At 57.0% G+C, this 21,978-nt stretch overlaps 2 protein-coding genes across 2 annotated transcripts; one reads left to right on the forward strand and one right to left on the reverse strand.

Annotated features, from left to right (window-relative positions):
• The first annotated feature begins 2,270 nt into the window (after positions 1 to 2,270).
• Positions 2,271 to 8,150, forward strand: IL11 (interleukin 11). The gene is made up of 5 exons (XM_071420340.1): positions 2,271 to 2,727; positions 3,842 to 4,025; positions 4,865 to 4,951; positions 6,004 to 6,162; positions 6,799 to 8,150. The coding sequence occupies exons 1-5, from the start codon at positions 2,342 to 2,344 to the stop codon at positions 6,964 to 6,966; spliced, it is 984 nt and encodes a 327-aa protein (XP_071276441.1). The 5' UTR covers positions 2,271 to 2,341; the 3' UTR covers positions 6,967 to 8,150.
• Positions 8,151 to 8,452: 302 nt separating this feature from the next.
• Positions 8,453 to 20,946, reverse strand: LOC139586740 (branched-chain-amino-acid aminotransferase, cytosolic-like). Its single transcript, XM_071420339.1, has 11 exons — positions 20,881 to 20,946; positions 19,246 to 19,296; positions 18,136 to 18,336; positions 16,961 to 17,071; positions 15,826 to 15,945; positions 15,012 to 15,172; positions 13,514 to 13,656; positions 12,677 to 12,762; positions 11,486 to 11,626; positions 9,958 to 10,032; positions 8,453 to 8,864 (listed from the first exon to the last, which is right to left on the reverse strand). The coding sequence occupies exons 1-11, from the start codon at positions 20,917 to 20,919 to the stop codon at positions 8,826 to 8,828; spliced, it is 1,167 nt and encodes a 388-aa protein (XP_071276440.1). The 5' UTR covers positions 20,920 to 20,946; the 3' UTR covers positions 8,453 to 8,825.
• Positions 20,947 to 21,978: the final 1,032 nt, after the last annotated feature.

Consider the following 21,978-nt stretch of genomic DNA (forward strand, 5'->3'; position numbering starts at 1 on the left):
GGGGTCGCGCGTGTCCGGGGGCCGCCGTGGGGGGTTTCGCTCCCCCCGGGCCGTTGCTGAATGGAAAAGCCGTGACTCAGGATGTGTCATCGGCGGCGGCGGCGGCCGCGGCGGCTCCCGCGGGGGTTTATAAAGGGGGCGGGCGGCGCGCCGGGCGTCACGCGGGGACACCGGGACACGCGGGACGCGCGGGACAGACCCGGACCGGCCCGAGCCCACCCCCCAAAAAAACACGCGGGGGGGGGAACGCGGCCGCGAGCGGCGCGGGGAGGAGGAGGAGGAGGAGGAGGAGGAGGAAGGCGGGGAAGGGATTTGAGGGGGGGGCGTGAAAGGGAGAGAGGCAGAGAGGAGTGGGAGCGTGTCGGGGTGCGTGGGGACAGCCCCGGAGCGTGGGGACAGCCCCGGAGCGTGGGGACAATCCCGGAGCGTGGGGACAGCCCCGGAGCGCGTCCCGGTGCGTGGGGACCGTCCCGGTGCGTGGGGACAATCCCGGCGGTTTTGGGGACATCCCCGGTGCGTGGGGACCGTCCCGGAGCGTGGGGACAGCCCCGGCGGTTTGGGGACAGCCCCAGCGGTTTGGGGACAATCCCGGCCGTTTGGGGACAATCCCGGCCAGCGGCACCGGCAGCAGCGGCGCGTCCCGCGTGGCCGTGGGGAGGGCGCGCCGAGCGGCCCCGGGAGCGGCCGTGGGCCGGGGTCGCGGGTGCCCCTCGGTGGCGGCGGCAGGACCCGCGCGGGACCGGCCCCGAGCGGGTCACGGGTGACCGTGGGGTGACCCCGCCGCGCCACCCGCGGGAGCGGAGCCCCGAGCGCACGGAGCGCGACCCCCGCGCGGCTGCGGGGACCCCGCGGAGCGACCCCCGCGTCCCGCCATGAACCGTGAGTGCCGCCCGCGGGCGCGCGTGGGGCGGGGAGGGCGCGACACCCACCGGGAACCTGGGGCGGGGGGACACGGGGGGGACACCGCGCGTGCGACCCCCGGGCATGGGGAGGGTCCCGGGGGGGATTCCCTGCGTGGGGAGGGGTCCGCGCCCCGCACCCCCCCCCCCCCCCCCGAGCGCGCGCGCGCCCCACGGGAGCGGGCGCGTCCACTCCGCCCGCGTGGCCGCGGGGCTCGGGCAGCGGCGGCCGCGCCTCAAACCGCAAACGGCCCCGGCGCACCTGCCCGCCCGCGGCGGCCGCGCCCGCCCCGCGACACGCGTGGGGGCGGCGGGCAGGGAGCGAGCGAGCGAGGGAGGGCACGCGTGGGGCTGCCCAGGTGTGAACGCAGCCGGGCTCCCTTCGCGGGGTTCGGTGTTGTTATTTTTTTGTTGGTTTATTTTGGGGCGGATTTCGGGGGTTTCGGGACCCCCCTCCCGCGCTGTTGTGTCCCCCCCCCCTGCCTCGGGTGGGCCCCCCACGCGCGGGGGCTCCGCAGGTGCCGCCGCCGCCGCCGCCGCCGCCCCTGACTCAGCCCCGCATCAAAGTTTCCAGGCCGGGACCGCACAGGACGCGCGGCCCCACGCCCGCAGCCCCCACCCCACCCCGAGCCGCGGTCCCGCGTCTTGCCCGGTTTTGCCCGATTTTGCTCAATTTTGCCCAATTTTGCCCAATTTTGCCCGGGAACCCCGAATTCTGGGAGCCCCGAATTGCTGCGAGACCCCCCCGCCCATTAAAGCCGGGAGAGCGAACACAAAAATTTGGGGAGGAAACAATTTTGGGGAGCCCTCCCAAAAACCCCGCGATTCCTGAATCCCGAGAGTCCCGAAATTTCGGGAGTGCGAGGGATTCCCGGTCCCGGCAGCCCCAAATCCCGAAATTCCCGGGCGTTCCCAAAATCCGGGAGCCCCCGAATTTTGGGAGCCCCGAATTGCTGGGAGAGCCCCCCCGAAAGCCGGGAGAGAGCGCGGTTGGCGCAAAAATTTGGGTTGGCACAAAAATTTGGGTTGGCACAAAAATTTGGGGAGCGCCCTCCTAAAAATCCCGCGATTCCCAAACGTCGGGAGTCCCGAAATTCTGGGAATGCCCGAAATTGCGAGGGGTCCTCGGTTTTCCCCGTCCCGGCAGCCCCAAATCCCGAAATTCCCGAGCCCGAGAGTCCCGAATTCCGAAATTCCCGGGTGTCTCCAAATCCAGGAATTTTGGAATCCCGGGAGAGCCGCGCTCGGGGACCCCAAAATCCCCGCAATTCCCGCGATTCCCGAGCCCAGAATTCCCGAATTCCGGGAGCCCCAAATTCTGAGATTCCCCGAATTCCGGGAGCCCGAGGGAACCCTCCCGTTCCCGGGGATTCTCCGGTTTTCCCGGGAGCCGCAAATCCCGGGGATTCCCAAATTCCCGGGGATGCCCAAAATTCCCGGGAATGCCCAAAATTCCCGGGAGCGCCGGGCGGGAGCGCCGGGATCCTTCGGCCCCAAATTCCCGGGATGCAGCCCCAAAATTCCCGGGATGGAGCCCCAGAATTCCCGGTATGGAGCCCCAAAATTCCCAGCCCCGGCGTTCCCGGGGTCCTCCAGCTCCGGGAATCCCGGGAAAAACGGGAAAAACGGGAAAAACGGGAAAAACGGGAAAAACGGGAGCGGCGTCCCCGACACCCCCGGGACCCCTCGGGATCCTCCATCCCCTCAATCCCGGGCCCCGCGAGTCCCGGGACGCCCCCGAAATCCCGGGATTTCCGGGGTGCCCAAGCCCCAAATCTTCCCCTAAATCCCAAAATCTTCGCCCAAAACCCGCGATTCCCGTGGCTCCCAAATCCCGGCATTCACGGGACCCCCGAATCTCCCCAAATCCCCAAATCTTCCCCAAAATCCCGGCATTCACGGGACCCCCCGAATCTCCCCAAAGCCCCAAATCTTCCCCCAAATTCCGGGGTTCCTGGGACCCCCCAAATCTTCCCAAATCTCCCCAAATCCCGGGACCCCCCGAATCTCCCCAAAATCGCCCTGAATCCCACCAAATCTCCCCCAAATCTCCCGCAGGGGCTCCGTGGCGGGCGCTGCTGGCGCTGCTGGCGCTGCTGGGGCTGTGGCCCCCAAAATCCCCCAAATCCCCCAAAATCCCCCAAATCTCCCGCAGGGGCTCCGTGGCGGGCGCTCCTGGCGCTGCTGGCGCTGTGACCCCCAAATCTCCCCAAAATCTCCCCAAAATCCCCCAAATCTCCCCCAATCTCCCGCAGGGGCTCCGTGGCGGGCGCTGCTGGCGCTGCTGGCGCTGTGACCCCCAAATCTCCCCAAAATCCCCCAAAATCCCCCCAAATCTCCCCAAATCCCCCAAATCTCCCCCAAATGCCCCAAATCTCGCCCATTCCCGCAGGGGCTCCGTGGCGGGCGCTGCTGGCGCTGCTGGGGCTGTGACCCCCAAATCTCCCCAAAATCTCCCCAAAATGCCCCAAATCTCCCCCAATCTCGCGCAGGGGCTCCGTGGCGGGCGCTGCTGGCGCTGCTGGGGCTGTGACCCCCAAAATCCCCCAAATCTCCCCAAAATGCCCCAAATCTCCCCCAATCTCGCGCAGGGGCTCCGTGGCGGGCGCTGCTGGCGCTGCTGGGGCTGTGGCCGGGGCTGTGACCCCAAAATCCCCCAAATCTCCCCAAAATGCCCCAAATCTCCCCCAATCTCCCGCAGGGGCTCCGTGGCGGGCGCTGCTGGCGCTGCTGGGGCTGTGACCCCCAAAATCCCCCAAATCTCCCCAAAATGCCCCAAATCTCCCCCAATCTCGCGCAGGGGCTCCGTGGCGGGCGCTGCTGGCGCTGCTGGGGCTGTGGCCGGGGCTGTGACCCCAAAATCCCCCAAATCTCCCCAAAATCCCCCAAATCTCCCCAAAATCCCCCAAATCTCACCCAAATCTCCCCCAATCTCGCGCAGGGGCTCCGTGGCGGGCGCTGCTGGCGCTGCTGGGGCTGTGGCCGGGGCTGTGGCCGGGCCCGGGGCTGGCGCTCGCCCCCCGCCCGCGCCCCCCGAGCCCCCCGGACGCGCGCGGGGACCTGGACAGCGTCATCCACCTGGCCAAGGCCCTGCTGGGGGACACCAAGGCGCTGCTGGAGCTGCTCGTGGGTACCCCCGAAACCCCCCCGGGACCCCTGGACCCCCCCCCGGGACCCCCGGGAACCCCGAGCCCCTCCACAAAACTCCCAAACCTCCGCAAATCCCCCCAAAATCTCCCCCAAATCCCCCCAAACCTCCCCAAATCTCCCCCAAATCTCCCCCAAATCTTCCCCAAATCTCCCCAAATCCCCCAAAATCTCCCCGAACCTCCCCTAATGTCCCCCAAATCTCCCCAAATCCCCCAAATCTCCCCAAATCCCTCCAAAACCCCCCAAACCTCCCCCATACCTCCCCCAAACCTCCCCAAATTCCCACAAATCTCCCCAAATCCCCCAAATCCCCCAAATCCCCACAAAATCTCCCCGAACCTCCCCTAATGTCCCCCAAATACCCCCAAATCTCCCCCAAATCTTCCCCAAAACTCCCCAAATTCCCCCAAAATCTCCCCGAACCTCCCCTAATGTCCCCCAAATATCCCCAAATCTCCCCAAATCCCTCCAAAACTCCCCAAATCTCCCCAAATCCCCCGAAATTCTCCCCGAACCTCCCCTAATGTCCCCCAAATACCCCCAAATCTCCCCCAAATCCCCCCAAACCTCCCCAAATCTCCCCCAAACCTCCCCAAATCTCCACAAATCCCCCCAAATCTTCCCCAAATCTCCACAAATCCCCCCAAATCTCCCCCAAATCTGCCCAAATCTCCCCCAAACCTTCCCAAATCCCCCCAAAATCCCCCCAAATCTCCCCGAGTTTCGCTGAGGGGATTTGGGGAGATTTAGGGGAGATTGGGGGGGGGGGGCCGTGGCAAGGGCTGACCCCGCCCCTGTCGTTGCTGTCGCGACAGAAGTCGCGATTCCCGGCGGAGGGGGAGCACAAGATGGACTCGCTGCCCGTGCTGGCCATGAGCGCGCTGGAGCTGCCCAACATCCAGGTGGGGCTGGGGGCTCCGTGGGGCTGGGGGCTTCTCTATGGGGCTGGGGGCTCCCTATGGGGCTGGGGGCTCCTCTATGGGGCTGGGGGCTCCCTATGGGGCTGGGGGCTTCGTGTGGGGCTGGGGGCTCTATGGGGCTGGGGGCTTCTCTATGGGGCTGGGGGCTTCCTATGGAGCTGGGGGCTCTATGGGCTGGGGGCTTCTCTATGGGGCTGGGGGCTCCCTATGGGGCTGGGGGCTCCTCTGTGGGGCTGGGGGCTCCATGGGGCTGGGGGGTCCATGGGGCTGGGGGCTCCGTGTGGGGCTGGGGGCTCCCTATAGGGCTCCTCTATGGGGCTGGGGGCTCCCTATGGGGCTGGGGGCTCCATGTGGGCCTGGGGGCTCCTCTGTCCCCATTGCCCCCAATGTTCCCAATGTCCCCAATGTCCCCAATGTCCCACTGACCCCTCGGTGTCCCCATTGTCCCCAATGTCCCGAATCTCCCCATTGTCCCCATTGTCCCCAATGTCCCCAATGTCCCCCGATGCCCCCTGACCCCTCAGTGTCCCCCTGTGTCCATCCATGTCCCCTGACCCCTCCATTCTCCCCAGTGTCCCCCTGTGTCCCCATTGTCCCCATTGTCACCATTGTCCCCAATGTCCCCCTGACCCCTCAGTGTCCCCAGTGTCCCCAATGTCCCCAATGTCCCCAATCCCCCCAATGTCCCCCAATTTCCCCAGTGTCCCCCAATGTCCCCAATCCCCCCAATGTCCCCAATGTCCCCCGATGCCCCCTGACCCCTCAGTGTCCCCAATGTCCCCAATGCCCCCAATGTCCCCATTGTCCCCCAGGCCTCGGCGCTGCTGCCCCGCCTGGGCTCGGATCTCCTGCGCTACCAGCGCCTCCTGTCCCCCCAATGTCCCCAATGTCCCCATTGTCCCCAATGTCCCCAATCCCCCCAATGTCCCCCGATGCCCCCTGACCCCTCAGTGTCCCCATTGTCCCCAATGTCCCCAATGTCCCCAATGTCCCTCAGTGTCCCCAATGTCCCCCCTGTCCCCCCTGTCCCCCAGGCCTCGGCGCTGCTGCCCCGCCTGGGCTCGGATCTCCTGCGCTATCAGCGCCTCCTGGAGTGGCTGCGCCGGGCCGGGGTCGCGCTGCGGGGCCTGGAGCCGCCGCTGGGGGCGCTGCGGGGGCGCCTCGAGCGCCTGCGGGGCCGCCTGGAGCACCTGGTGAGCGCCTGGGGGCGGGGCCGGGCGGGGCGGGGCGGGGCCGGGGCGGGGCTTGGGGAAAGAGGGGGTCAGCAGCACAGGTGAGTGCCCAGGTGTGTCCACGTGTGCCCCAGGTGTGTCCCCAGGTGTGTCCAGGTGTGTCCCTGACCCGCCAGGTGTGTCCCTGTGTGTCCCAGGTGTGTCCCTAACCCTCCAGGTGTCCTCCAGGTGTGTCCCCAGGTGTGTCCTTGTCCCCCCATTTGTGTCCCTTAACCCCCCAGGTGTGTCCCCAGGTGTGTCCCTGACCCGCCAGGTGTGTCCCTTTCCCCCCAGGTGTCCTCCAGGTGTGTCCCTGTCCCCCCAGGTGTGTCCCCAGGTGTGTCCTCAGGTGTGTCCAGGTGTGTCCCTGTGTCCCCAGGTGTGTCCCCAGGTGTGTCCCTGACCCCTCTGTCCCCTCCCAGGTGTCCCCAGGTGTATCCAGGTGTGTCCCTTTACCCCCCAGGTGTGTCCCTGACCCCTCTGTCCCCTCCCAGGTGTCCCCCAGGTGTGTCCCTGACCCCCAGGTGTCCCCCAGGTGTGTCCCTGACCCCTCTGTCCCCTCCCAGGTGTCCCCCAGGTGTCCCCAGGTGTGTCCCTGACCCCTCTGTCCCCTCCCAGGTGTCCCGTCTGTCGCTGCCCCGCCCCGCCCCGTCCCCGGCTGTGACCCCGCCCCCGCAGGTGACGCCGTGGGGGGCGGTGCGCGCCGCGCATGCGCTGCTGCGGGGGCTGCACCTGTACCTGGACTGGGCCGCGCGCGCGCTCGTCCTGCTGCGCAACCGCCTCTGACCCCGCCCTAATTTATTCTAATTTATTCTGATCTATGCAAAACGCCCCGCGGGGCCCCGCCCCGCCCGGGGCCGCGGGAACTGCAATTATTGATGAATAATGTCGATATTTTATTGGGTTTAACGTTATTTTTATTGTCATTGTTGTCGTTTTTATTGTTATTGTCGGCATTTTTAATATTGTTGTTGGTATTTTTATTATTATTATTATTATTATTATTATTATTATTATTATTGGTATTTTTATTTTTATTATTGGTATTTCTATTTTTATTGTTGGTAATTTTATTATTATTGTTATTTTTATTATTATTGTTAATTATTATTATTATTATTATTGGTAATTTTATTATTATTGCCGTTATTTTTATTATTATTGTTAATTTTAATTATTATTGTTATTATTGTTAATTTTTATTATTATTTTAATTTTTATCATTATTGTTATTTTTATTATCGTCATTATTATTATTATTATTATTGTCATCATTGTCATTATTGTAATTAATTATTGCTGTAATTATTACTGTAATTATTACTGTAATTATTACTGTAATTATTATTGTAATTATTGTTATTATTTGAGTCCCCCCCCCCAAAAAAAATCCTATTTATTTTCTCGGATGGTTTTGTAAAAAATGGGGGAAAAATTGGGGAAATAAAAGAGATTTTTGGAAAAAAAAAAAAAAAGGCTGAAAAGTTCGATTTTGGGGACGTTTGGGATATTTGGGGAATTTGGAAAATTTTGGACATTTGGGGATATTTTGGGACATTCGAGATATTCGGAATATTTCGGATATTTGGGGATATTTTGGATATTTGGAATATTTGGGATATTTGGGACTTTTGGGGGGGATTTGGGGACATTTGGGACATTTGCGGATATTTGGAACTTTTGGGACATTTGTGATATTTTGGGTATTTTTGGACATTTTGGGGATATCTGGGAAATTTGGGGATATTCTGGGCACATTTGGGGACATTTGGGACATTTGGGGGATTTTGAGGGTATTTTGAGATATTTAGAAATTTTTTTGGGATATTTGGGGACATTTGGATTTTTTTGGTATTTTTTGATATTTTTTGATATTTTGGGGACATTTTGGGGATTTTGGGGGTATTTGAGATATTTAGAAACTTTTTTGGGGGATATTTCGGGACATTTGGATTTTTTTTTGGTATTTTTTGATATTTTTTGATATTTTGGGGACATTTTGGGGATTTTGGGGGTATTTGAGATATTTAGAAACTTTTTTGGGGGATATTTCGGGACATTTGGATTTTTTTTGGTATTTTTTGATATTTTTGGATATTTTGGGGACATTTTGGGGAAATTTTTGGACATTTTGGCCACGCCCCATCCCTCCCCTGCCTGCCCCACTCCCTCCTCCCCATTAACCAATCAATTAATCAATTAATTAATCAATTAATCAACCCATCAATCAACCCCCAATCCGCAATCAATCAATCAATCAATCAATCATTAATTAATCAATCAATCAATGGCTGTTTATTATTAACGACCCCCTCTGCTGACCTTTGGTGGCTGGGGGAGGGGTCCCGGATTTTTGGGGTCGTTTAAGGCTTTTCAAGCACTGGGGGGGGGAGGGGAGGGGAGGGGGCGGGACCCCCCAGATTGGGGAGGGGGGAGGGGAGGAGGGGGCGGGGTCAGCTCAGATATTGCACGGGGGGGGGGGAGGGGCTGAGCTGGGGGCGGGGAATTTGGGACCCTCCCCCCCCCCCCCCAAAAAGGGTCTGGGGTCTTTGGGGAGGGGGGGGAGGGGAATTGGGGACCCCTCCCCAGAAAGGGTCCGGAGTGTTCGATTTTGGGTTTTTTTGGCATTTTTGGTGCGTTTTGGGTCAGACGGGCTGGGCCCACGGGCTGGGGACGCGGCCGTACTGGGGGGGCAAAAACGGGGGGGCGGGGTCACCGGGACCACTCCCCAAATTCCCCTTCACCCCCCCCTCGTTACCCAAACTTCCCCGAATTTCCCCCAAACTTTCCGCCCAAAATCCCCGCAAATTTACCCCGATTTTTCACCCAAAATTTCCCCCCAAATCCCCGCAAATTTACCCCGATTTTTCACCCAAAATTTCCCCCCAAATCCCCGCAAATTTACCCCAATTTTTCACCCAAAATTTCCCCCCAAATCCCCGCAAATTTACCCCAATTTTTCCCCCAAAATTTCCCCCCAAATCCCCGCAAATTTACCCCAATTTTTCACCCAATTTTCCCTCAAATTTCTCCCAATTTTTCACCCAATTCCCCCCAGATTTCCACCAAAATTTCTCTCAAATTTTCCCCCAAATTTCCCCCCCAAATTCCCCCCAGTTTCCTCCCAAATTTCCCCCCAAATTTTCCCCAATTTCCTCCCAAATTTCCCCCACAATTTCCCCCCAATTTTTTCCCAAATTCCTCCCAATTTTCCCCCAAATTTTCTCCAATTTTCCCAGATTTCCACCAAATCTTCCCCAGATTTCTCCCCAATTCCCCCCAAATTTCCACTAAACCTCCATCAAATTTGTCCCACTTTGTTCTCCAAATTTCCCCCAAATTTCTCCCAATTTCTCCCAAATCCCCCCAGATTTCCACCAAAATTTCTCTTCCCCAATCTCCCCCAAAATTCCCCCTGATTTTTCCCAAATTTCTCCCAATTTTCCCTCCATTTTTTCCCCCAAATTCTCCCAATTTCCCCTCCAAATTCCTCCAATTTTCCCACAAATTTCTCCCAATTTCCTCCCAGGTTTTCCCCCAAATTTTCCCCAATTTTCCCTCCACATTTTCCCAAACTATCCCGCAAATCTCCTCCAAATTTTCACCCCAAAAATTCCTCCAAATTTTCCCCCAATTCCACCCCAAATTTTCCCCCAAATTTCCCCCCAAATTTCCCCCAAATTTCAAAATTTCCCTCCAATTTCCCCCAAACTCTCCCCGATTCCCCCGGATTTCCCCAATTTCACCCAAAAGGCCCCAAACCCGCCCCGTTCCCACCTGGATGTCGCTGAGCTCCCGCAGGAACCTCGTGGTCACTTTGGCTCCGTTCTCCATCGTGGGCACCGACAGCAGCTGGGGGGGGCGCGGGGGGGTCACCGGCACCCCAAAAACATCACAAAATATCCCCCAAAAACACCCAAAAACATCCCAAAATATTCCCCAAAAACACCCCAAAAATATCCCAAAATATCCCCCAAAAACACCCAAAAACATCCCAAAATATTCCCCAAAATACCCCCAAAACCATCCCAAAATACCCCCCAAAAACATCCCAAAAACATCCCAAAATATCCCCCAAAATACCCCAAAAGATTCCCCCAAACCATCCCAAAATATTCCCCAAAATACCCACAAAAACATCCCAAAAGATCCCCCAAAATACCCCAAATATCCCAAAAATATCCCCCAAAATACCCCCCAAAACATCCCAAAATATCCCCCAAAATACCCCCCAAAATATCCCAAAAATATTCCCGAAAATACCCCCAAAACCATCCCAAAATATCCCCCAAATATCCCAGAAATATCCCCCAAAATACCCCAAAAATATTCCCCAAAATATGCCCAAAAACATCCCAAAATATCCCCCAAAATACCCACAAAAAAAATCCCAAAAATATCCCCCAAAATACACCCAAAAATTCCCCAAAATATCCCCCAAAATCCCCCATAAAAATCTCCATATATTTGCGGATATTTTGGAGCTATTTGGGATTTTTTGGGATATTTTTTGGGAGATTTTTGGGAGATTTTTTGAGGATATTTTTGGGGATTTTGGGGATATTTTTGTGGATTTTTGGGGATTTTTTGGGGGATTTTTTTTGGATATTTTTGGGGATATTCTTGGGGATATTTTTCGAGATTTTTGGGGATATTTTTGGGGATTTTTAGGGGGATATTTTTGGGAGATTTTTGGGGGATTTTTTGGGGGATATTTTTCGAGATTTTTGGGATTTTTTGGGGGATTTTTTGGGATATTTTTGGGGATTTTTGGGGATATTTTTGGGGATATTTTTTGGGATTTTTTGGGGGATGTTTTTGGGGATATTTTGGGGGATTTTTTTTTATTTTTTGGGGATTTTTTGGGGGATATTTTTGGGGATATTTTTCGAGATTTTGGGGATTTTTTGGGGATTTTTTTGGGGACATTTTTTTGGGATTTTTTGGGGGATATTTTTCGAGATTTTTGGGATTTTTGGGGGGATTTTTTGGGGATATTTTTGGAGTTTTTTGGGGACGTTTTGGGGGATATTTTTAGGGGGACATTTCTGTGGGATATTTTGGGGACATTTTGGGCTATTGGGGACCCCCCCCCCAGACCCCCCCAACCCCGCCAGGACCCCCCAAATCCCTCCCCAAACACCCCAAAATCTCCCCAAAATCCCCCCCAAAACCCCAAAAACTCCCCCTAAACCCCCAAACCCCGTAACCCCGCCAAGTCCCCAGACACCCCCCGGACCCCCGGGACCCCCAAATCCCCCCCAGGACCCCCCAAATCCCCCCGGACCCCCCCAAATCCCCGCACCTGCTCCTGGTACAGGATCTCCCCCACCGGGCAAACCACGCAGGCGGTGCCGGCCCCGAACATTTCCCGGAGCCGCCCCCCCTTGAGCGCCCCCAGGACGCTGCCCATGGCCAGGGGGGCCTCGCGCACCTCGAACTCCCCCTGGGGGGGGAAATATGGGGAGGGGTCTCGATGGGGCACCCGCGGAACCGCCCCAAAACCGCCCCAAAACCGCCCCAAAATTGCCACAAAATCTGCACAAAACTGACCCAAAACCTCCACAAATCCACACAAATCCAACCAAAAACTGCCCCAAAACCACCCCAAATCTGCCTCAAAACCGCTCCAAAACTGCTCCACATCTGCCCCAAATCCACCCCAAACTGCCCCAAATCCACACAAATCCACCCCAAAACTGCCACAAATCTGTCCCAAATCCACCCCAAAACCGCCCCAAAACCGCTCCAAAACTGCCCCAAAACCGCCCCAAAACTGCCCCAAAACTGCCCAAAATTCGGCCCAAATCCACCCCAAAACCGCCCCAAATCTGCCCCAAAACCACCACAAAACCGCCCCAAATCGGCCCCAAATCTGCCCCAAAACTGCCCAAAATTCAGCCCAAATCTGACCCCAAAACTGCTCCAAATCTGCCCCCAAACTGCTCCAAATCTGCCCCAAATCCACCCCAGAACTGCCCCAATCTGCCCCAAAACTGCCCCAAAATCGCACAAATCTGCCCCAAATCCACCCCAAAACCGCCCCAAAACTGCCCCGAATCGGCCCCAAAACTGCCCCAAATCCACCCCAAAACCGCCCCAAAACTGCCCCGAATCGGCCCCAAAACTGCCCCAAATCTGCCCCAAATCTGGACAAAACCGCCCCAAAACTGCCCCAAAACCGCCGCAAAACTGCCCCAAAACGGGCCCAAAACTGCCCAAAATTCGGCCCAAATCTGACCCCAAATCTGCCCCAAAATCGCACAAATCTGCCCTAAATCTGCCCTAAAACCGCCCCAAAACTGCCCCAAATCCTCACAACTCCGCCCCAAAACTGCCCAAAATTCGGCCCAAATCTGACCCCAAAACTGCACCAAAACTGCACCAAAACTACCCCAAATCCGCCACAAATCTGCCCCAAATCTGCCCCAAAACTGCCCAAAATTCGGCGAAATCTGACCCCAAAACCTGCTGCAACCCCCCCCGAGCCCCTCACCCAATTTCGGGCCAGCTCCAGGAGGCTCTGCCGCGTCACCCCCGGCAGGATCAGCCCGTCCAGGGGGGGCGTCACCAGCTCCTGACCTGGGGGGACATGGGGGGCGTCAGAGACACCCGGGACCCCCAAAAACCACCCAAAACCACCCAAAAAACCCCCCGGGACCCCAAAAACCGCCCAAAACCCCCCCAAAAACCCCCCGGGACCCCCAAAACCACCCAAAAACCACCCAAAAACCCCCCCCAGGGACCCCCAAATCTTCCCAGGATCAGCCCATTCGGGGGGGGGGCGTCACCAGCTCCTTAAACCCCCTCCAGGACCCCCCAGATTTCTCCCCAGGATCCCCCAAATTTCCCCCCCAAATTCCCCCCCCAAACCCCCTCAAACCCTGCCCAAATACCCCGAGAATCCCCCCAAATTTCCCCCCATCAAATCCCCTCCAGGACCCCCCAAATTTCTCCCCAAATTCCCACCCGAACCCCCCCAAACCCTGCCCAAATCCCCCCAGAATCCCCCACCCCCATCCCCCCAAACCCCCCCAAATCCCCCCAGAATCCCCCCAAATTTCCCCCCCTCAAACCCCCTCCAGGAGCCCCCAAATTTCTCCCCAGGACCCCCCAAATTTCCCCCCAAATTTCCCCCCCAGAATCCCCACCCCGATCCCCCCAAATCCTCCCAAATTTCTCCCCTCAAATCCCCTCCAGGACCCCCCAAACCCCCCAGAATCCCCACAAATCCCCCCGGGACCCCCGAAATTTCCCCGAAATTTCCTCCCAGACCCCCCCAGACCCCCCCGGGACCCCCCAGACCCCCCAAACCCGCCCCGTCCCCCCGTACCCCCGTCCGGGCGCTCCCAGAAGACGAAGAGGTTCATGGTGCCCACCTCGGTCAGGAGCCGCTCGGGGCCGTGCAGCCACAGCACCTGCTGGCAGCCGCGGGCCCGCGCCGCCTCCTGCAGCTCCAGGCACGGGCCGTAGTTCCTGGAGAAAAACAAGGAAAAATAACCCGCAAAAGTAGCCCCGAAATGGCACAAAATATACCCAAAAAATAGCCCAAAAACCCCGCAAAAATAGCCCCGAAATGGCACAAAATATACCCAAAAACCCCCGCAAAAATAGCCCCGAAATGGCACAAAATATACGCAAAAAATAGCCCAAAAACCCCGCAAAAATAGCCCCAAAATAGCCCAAAATATACCCAAAATAACCCCCAAATACCCAAAAAAATAACTGCAAAAATAACCCAAAAAATACCCCAAAAAACCCCGCAAACGTAGCCCCGAAATGGCACAAAATATACCCAAAAAAATAGCCCAAAAACCCCCGCAAAAATAGCCCCGAAATGGCACAAAATATACACAAAAACCCCCGCAAAAATAGCCCCAAAATGGCACAAAAATAACTGCAAAAATAGCCCCGAAATGGCACAAAATATACCCAAAAAATAGCCCAAAACCCCCGCAAAAATAGCCCCGAAATGGCACAAAAATAACTGCAAAAATAGCCCCAAAATGGCACAAAATATACACAAAAAATAGCCCAAAAACCCCGCAAAAAATAGCCCCAAAATGGCACAAAATATACCCAAAAAATAGCCCAAAAACCCCCGCAAAAATAGCCCCGAAATGGCACAAAATATACCCAAAAAAATGGCCCAAAACCCCCGCAAAAATAGCCCCAAAATAGCCCAAAAACCCCGCAAAAAATAGCCCCGAAATGGCACAAAATAACCCCGAAAAATAGCCCAAAAACCCCCGCAAAAATAGCCCCGAAATGGCACAAAATATACCCAAAAAAATAGCCCAAAACCCCCGCAAAGATAGCCCCAAAATAGCCCAAAAACCCCCGCAAAAATAGCCCTGAAATGGCACAAAATAACCCCAAAAAATAGCCCAAAACCCCCGCAAAAATAGCCCCAAAATAGCCCAAAAATAACTGCAAAAATAGCCCCAAAATGGCCCAAAATATACCCAAAAAATACCCCCAAAAGCCCACAAAAATAGCCCCAAAATAGCCCAAAATATAGCCAAACTAACCCCCAAATGCCCAAAAAAACCCCTGCAAAAATAGCCCCAAAATCCCACAAAAATAACCCAAAAAAATACCCCAAAAATAACCCCAAAATAACCCCAATCTCCCCCAAAAAACCCGCAATGAATATCCCCAAAAAAACCCCCAAGAAAACCCCAAAATCCCCAAAAACAAACCCAAAAAAACTCCCAAAAATCCCAAACCCCCCCCAAAAAACCTCAAATATCCCCCCAACCCCCCCATTGGTCACACCCAGGGGTCAGTGGTCACTCTGTGGTCACTCTGGTCACTCTGTGGTCACTCACCCGCCCAGTTTGCAGTGTCCGGCCCCGCCCGGCCACGCCCGGACGTGCTGGGGGTCAGCCAGGAGCCGGATGGGGCCGAAGCCCCCGGAGAAATACGGCCCCACCGGACACAGCACCACGAACAGGAGGGCACGGCCGGGGGGCGCCACCCCCAGGGTGGGCTGGGGGAGAGGACAGGTCAGAGACCCCCAAAATCCCCCAAATTCACCCCAAAAAAATCCCCCCAAAAACCGCCTCAAAAATCACCCAAAAACTGCCCAAAATCCCCCAAAATGTGCACAGCCTGATCAGATAGAGGAGGACGAACAGGAGAGCTCGGCCAGGGGCTGAGACCCCCAGGGTGGGCTGGGGGAAAGAGACCCCCAAATTAACCCCAAAATCCCCCAAAATCACCCCAAAAAACTGCCCAAAAATCCAGCCAAAAACCGCCTGAAAAACCCCAAAATCTCCCCCCAGAATCCTCCCCGAAATCCCCAAAATCTCCCCCAGACCCCCCAGATCCTCCCCCAGGACCCCCAAAATCCCCCCAGTTCTCTCCAAAATGACCCAAAATCCCCCGGAATTCACCCCAATTCCGCCCCCTGGGCCCCGAATCACCCCAAAGTGACCCAAAATCGCCAGAATTCACCTCAAAATACCCCGCTGACCTCGGTGCCGATGAAGGTGGGCCGGATGTAGAGGCTGCTCTGGGGGTCCCGGGGCACCCAAATCCCCCGGAATTCACCCCAAATCCCCATAAATCCCCATAAATCCCCCAGAATGCCCCAAATTAACCCAAAATGGCCCAAAATGCCGTGAATTGGGCCCAAAGCACCTCGGTGCCGATGAAGGTGGGCCGGATGTAGAGGCTGCTCTGGGGGTCCCGGGGCACCCAGCGCCCCTCGAGCCGCACCAGGGCCCGGATGCACTCGAGGAGCTCCTGACCATCGAACTCCTGTGGGGGGAAACTGGGATGGACTGGGAGGGACTGGGAAGGACTGGGAGCAAACTGGGATGGACTGGGATGGACTGGGAGGGACTGGGATGGACTGGGAGGGACTGGGAGGGACTGGGATGGACTGGGAGGGACTGGGAACAAACTGGGAGGGACTGGGAACAAACTGGGAGGGACTGGGAGGGACTGGGAGCAAACTGGGATGGACTGGGAGGGACTGGGAACAAACTGGGATGGACTGGGAGGGACTGGGAGCAACTGGGAACAAACTGGGATGGACTGGGAACAAACTGGGAGGGACTGGGAGGGACTGGGAGGGACTGGGAGGGACTGGGAACAAACTGGGAGGGACTGGGAGGGACTGGGAGGGACTGGGATGGACTGGGATGGACTGGGACGGGGTTTGGGGGCAACTGGGATGGACTGGGAAGGACTGGGAGCAAACTGGGATGGACTGGGAGGGACTGGGAACAGCCTGAAACCAAACTGGGAGGGACTGGGAGCGACTGGGAACAAACTGGGATGGACTGGGAGCAACTGGGAACACTGGGGCAGGGCACTGGGAGCAAACTGGGATGGACTGGGAGGGACTGGGAGGGACTGGGAGGGACTGGGAGGGCGCTGCAGTTCCCAAAAGCCGCCACCAGGCGGAGCTGTGAGCTCCTTGGGGGAAACTGGGATGGACTGGGATGGATTTTTTATTTATTTATTTTTTAATTTTTGAGGTTTTTGGAGACTCTCAGGGGGGTGATTTTGGGTTTTTTTGGGGTGATTTGGGCGGTTTTTTTGGGGGTGATTTTGGGGTGATTTTGGGGTGATCTCAGGGTTATTTTGGGGTGATTTCGGGGTTTTTGGGCACTCACAGGCAGGCAGACCCTCAGGGGTTATTTCAGGGTTATTTTGGGGTGATTTCGGGGTTTTTTGGGCACTCACAGGCAGGCAGACCCTCAGGGGTTATTTCAGGGTTATTTTGGGGGTGATTTTGGGGTGATTTCAGGGTTTTTTGGGCACTCACAGGCAGGCAGACCCTTCGTGCCGATCTCTTCATCCTCTCCATGTTCAGTTCGGGCCGAAAAAGCCGAATTTTGTCGTCGTCGCCCCGAAAAGCCTTGAGGCCCTCGAAGAGCTGCGGGAGGGGAACAGATCTGGGGGATTTTGTGCATTTTTGGGTGGTTTCGGGGTGATTTTTGGGCTGTTTTGGAGGTGATTTTTGGGCTGTTTTTGAGCTGGTTTTGGCCTGGTTTTGGGGTGATTTTTGGGCTCTTTTTGAGGTGATTTTTGGGCTCTTTTTGAGGTGAGTTTTGGGCCGGTTTTGGGCTGGTTTGGGGCTGGTTTTGAGCTGGTTTTGGGGTGGTTTGGGGTGATTTTTGGGGTGAATTTTGGGGTGATTTTTGGGGATTTTTTTCCCCCCTGACTTTGGCGGCATAGTGCTGGGTTTGGGGTGATTTTGGGCTGGTTTTGGCCTGGTTTTGGGGTGATTTTGGGCTGTTTTCGGGCTGTTTTCGAGGTGATTTTTGAGCTGGTTTTGGGGTGATTTTGGGCTGGATTTTGGGCTGGTTTTTAGGTGATTTTGGGGCTGTTTTTCAGGTGATTTTTGGGCTCTTTTTGAGGTGAGTTTTGGGCTGGTTTTGAGCTGGTTTTGGGGTGATTTTTGGGGTGAATTTTGGGGTGAATTTTGGGGATTTTTTCCCCCCTACCTCCACGGCGTAGTTTGGGCCGTTTCTGGGATATTTTTGAGCTGTTTTGGGGGCAATTCTGGGGCAGTTTTTGGGCTATTTCGGGGCAGTTTTTGGGGTGATTCTGGGCGGTTTTGGTACCTCCACGGCGTAGTGCAGCGCGCTGGAGGCCGGGTGCAGCCGCAGCTCCTGGAAGGGGCTGGTTTGGGGTAACTTTGGGCCGTTTTGGGGCCGTTTCTTGGGCAGTTTTTGGGCTGTTTCTCGGGCAGTTTTTGGGCTATTTCGGGGCAGTTTTTGGGGTGATTTCGGGCGGTTTTGGTACCTCCACGGCGTAGTGCAGCGCGCTGGAGGCCGGGTGCAGCCGCAGCTCCTGGAAGGGGCTGGTTTGGGGTAACTTTGGGCAGTTTTGGGGCAGTTTTTCGGGCAGGTTTCGGGCAGTTTTTGGGCTGTATTTTGGGCAGTTTTTGGGCTATTTCGGGGCAGTTTTTGGGGTGATTTCGGGCGGTTTTGGTACCTCCACGGCGTAGTGCAGCGCGCTGGAGGCCGGGTGCAGCCGCAGCTCCTGGAAGGGGCCGATCCTGGGCCGCCCCCAGCCCCGCTCCCGCTCCCACTCCACCGTCAGCATGTGGTCGGTGAAAACCTTCCCAAAAACCAAATCCTGGGGGCTCGGGGGCGTCCCGGGGCTCCCCGAGCGCTGCAGCTCCAGCTCCGAGGCCTGGGGGGAGATTCGGGTTAATCTGGGGGAGATCTGGGGGAGATTTGGGGATTATTTGGGGATTATTTGGGGTTTATTTGGGGTTTATTTGGGGGGTTTTAGGGTCATTCCAGGGGATTTTGGGGTTTTGGGGTTTCTTTGGGGTCATTTGGGGGGGTTTGGGGCCATTTGGGGGTTTTGGGGTTTATTTTGGGGTTTATTTTAGGGCATATTGTGGGGATATTTTGGGTTTATTTGGGGATATTTTGGGGATATTTTAGCAGATATTTTGGGGTATATTAGGTGTATATTTCGGGTATATTTGGGGCTGTTTTGGGGTATATTTTAGGGTATATTTGGATGGTTTTTGGGGTATATTTTAGGGTATATTCGGGGCTGTTTTGGGGTATATTTGGGTGGTTTTTTGGGGTACATTTTGGGTTGATTTGGGGCTGTTTTGGGGTATATTTTAGGATATATTTGGGTGTTTTTTGGGGTATATTTTGGGGTATATTTGGGGCTGTTTTGGGGTATATTTTAGGGCATATTTGGGTGGTTTTTTGGGGTATATTTTGGGTTGATTTGGGGCTGTTTTGGGGTGTATTTTAGGGTATATTTGGGTGTTGTTTTGGGGTACATTTGGGTGGTTTTTTAGGGAATATTTTAGGGTATATTTGGGGCTGTTTTGGGGTATATTTGGGTGGTTTTTTGGGGTGTATTTTAGGATATATTTGGGTGTTGTTTTGGGGTACATTTTGGGTTGATTTGGGGCTGTTTTGGGGTATATTTTAGGGCATACTTGGGGCTGTTTTGGGGTATATTTTAGGATATATTTGGGTGTTTTTTGAGGTATATTTTAGGGCATATTTGGGTGGTTTTTTGGGGTACATTTTGGGTTGATTTGGGGCTGTTTTGGGTTTTCCCTCTCACCCTGAACGTGCTCTTGTAGCCGCGCCGGGGCCGCAGCAGCGTCGCCAGCACCTGGGGGGGCACAGGCTCCCAGTTTGGCCCAGTTTGGCCCAGTTTGGACCAGTTTGGCCCCAATTTACTCCACCTGACCCCGTTTTACCCCAGTTTGGCCCCATTTTGCCCCGTTTTCACCCCATTTTTCCCCATTTTCACCCCATTTTTGCCCCGGTTTCCCCCAGCCCCGGGGAGGGCGTGGCCATGGCGGGGGGGGGGGGAGGGGTCCGGGCCCTGCCCCTCCCCCCACGGACTTTGACCCCCCCCGGAGCCGCCATTGCCGAGAGCGCCGGACTGGGACGGACTGGGACGGACTGGGACGGACTGGGAGAGATTGGGAACAACTGGGACAAACTGGGAACGACTGGGAGAGACTGGGAGAGATTGGGACAAACTGGGAGAGATTGGGGCGGACTGGGACAAACTGGGACAAACTGGGACAAACTGGGAACGACTGGGAGCGACTGGGACAGACTGGGACAAACTGGGAGCAACTGGGAGAGACTGGGACAGACTGGGACAAACTGGGAACGACTGGGAGCGACTGGGACAGACTGGGACAAACTGGGAGCAGCTGGGGGAAACTGGGAACGACTGGGAGAGACTGGGAATGACTGGGAGAGATTGGGACAGACTGGGACAAACTGGGAATGACTGGGACGGACTGGGACAAACTGGGAGCAACTGGGAACGCACTGAGAGCGACTGGGAGCACTGGGACAGACTGGGATGGACTGGGGCAGACTGGGAGCAACTGGGAGCGACTGGGAGCAACTGGGAACAACGGGGAGAGACTGGGAGTGACTGGGACGGACTGGGAGAGGGACTGAGAGTGACTGGGGGCACTGGGAGTGACTGGGGGCACTGGGACGGGCACTGGGGGCACTGGGAATGGGGATCCTGGGGGCACTGGGAGTGACTGGGGGGACTGGGACGGGCACCGGGACGGGCACTGGGAGGGCCTGAGTGGAACTGGGAAGGTCCAAAGGTGAACTGGGAGCACTGGGAGGGGACTGGGAGGAGTCACTGGGAGGGGACTGGGAGGGGACTGGTGGCACTGGGAGGGGTTACTGGGGGTTACTGGGAGGGGTCACTGGGGGTTGCTGGGGGTTACTGGGGTCACTGGGGCGTTACTGGGAGGGGTCACTGGGGTAACTGGGAGCACTGGGAGGGGTTACTGGGGGTATTGGGAGGGGTTACTGGGTGTTACTGGGGTCACTGGGGTTACTGGGAGGGGTCACTGGGATAACTGGGGGTTACTGGTGGCCCTGGCAGGGGTCACAGGGGTCACTGGGAGGGGCTAACTGGGCGGGGGCGGGGTCACTGGGGGTTACTGGTCGAACTGGGGCTTACTGGGGTTACTGGGGGTTACTGGGCGGGGTCACTGGGGCCACTGGGCGGGGTCACTGGGGTCACTGGGAGGGGTTACTGGGGTTACTGGTCTATACTGGTCTAACTGGGGGTCACTGGTCTAACTGGGGGTCACTGGGCGGGGTCACTGGGGTCACGGGGCGGGGTCACTGGTCTAACTGGGCGGGGTCACTGGGGTTACTGGTCTAACTGGGGGTCACTGGTGCCGCTGCTGCCTCCGCTCTCTCTCACCGCTCCGCCGCCCCGGGACCGCAGCGCCGCCGCCGCCATCGCTCCAGGCCCCGCCCCTCCCGCTCTGCGCCAATCACGGCGCTCCCTCCCGCCCCGCCCGCCAGGCCTCGCCCAATCGCGGCGCGCGGCCGCGCCCCGCCCGCGCTTTCGCCCAATGGCAGCGCGCCGTTCCGCCCCGCCCCCGCCGCGGCCAATCAGCGCGCTGCACCCTGCGGCCAATCAGCGGCGCGCCCCTCCCCGGAGCCACGCCCACCAGGCAGCCAATAAATGCAGCCGTTCACCCGCCGCTCATTTGCATATCGGCCACGCCGCCTTTGTGGGTGCTGACCAATGGGAGCGCGGCGCCGCGCGGAGGGGGCGGGGCCACGGCACGTGCGGGCAGGGGGCCACGCCCCCGAGGGGGACCCCGGGAGCCAAAAATGGCCAAAATGCCTGAAATTACCCCAAAACCCCCCAAAATCCCTGAAATCCAGGGGGCCCCAAAAGGCCCAAAATCCTCGGAAAATCCCCGAAATTCGGGAAATACCAGAGATCCCCGAAATCTCCAAAATCTCCGAAAGCCCCAAATCCCAGAATCCCAAAAATCCTCCGAAATCCCCGCAAAATCCTCGAAATCTTCAAAATCACCAAAATCCCCCCGAAATCCCCAAATCCCCGAAATCCAGGGACCCTCGAAATCTCCAAAATTCCCCCGAAATCCCCGAAATCCCCCAAATTTGGGGACCCTCAAAATCCTAAAAAATCCCCCCAAAATCCCCAAAAATCCCCAAAAATCCCCCCAAAATCCCCCCAAATCCCCCGAAATCTCCCAAATTCCCCCAAATTTCCCCAAATCCCCCCAAATCCCCGGTTCCCCCCGGAGGTCTCGGGGCAGCTCCTGCCCCCCCCCCGCCCCTCCCCCGTTTTTGGGGTTCCCGCCCCTCCCCCCCTGTCCGTGGGTGGGGGGAGGGGCGCGCGGAGCTTCCCACGGTGGGGGGAGGGGCGGGCGGGGCCCCGGCAGGTGCGGGACGGGCCCGGGACCGAACCGGGACAGGAACCGGGACCGGGACCGAACCGGGACAGGAACCGGGATTGCGGTCAGGAACCGGGACTGGGACC

The sequence above is a fragment of the Agelaius tricolor genome, unplaced genomic scaffold (assembly GCF_023055355.1).
Source record: "Agelaius tricolor isolate 1412-34295 unplaced genomic scaffold, bAgeTri1.0.p SCAF_136, whole genome shotgun sequence".
In the NCBI taxonomy this organism is placed as follows: Eukaryota; Metazoa; Chordata; class Aves; order Passeriformes; family Icteridae; genus Agelaius; species Agelaius tricolor.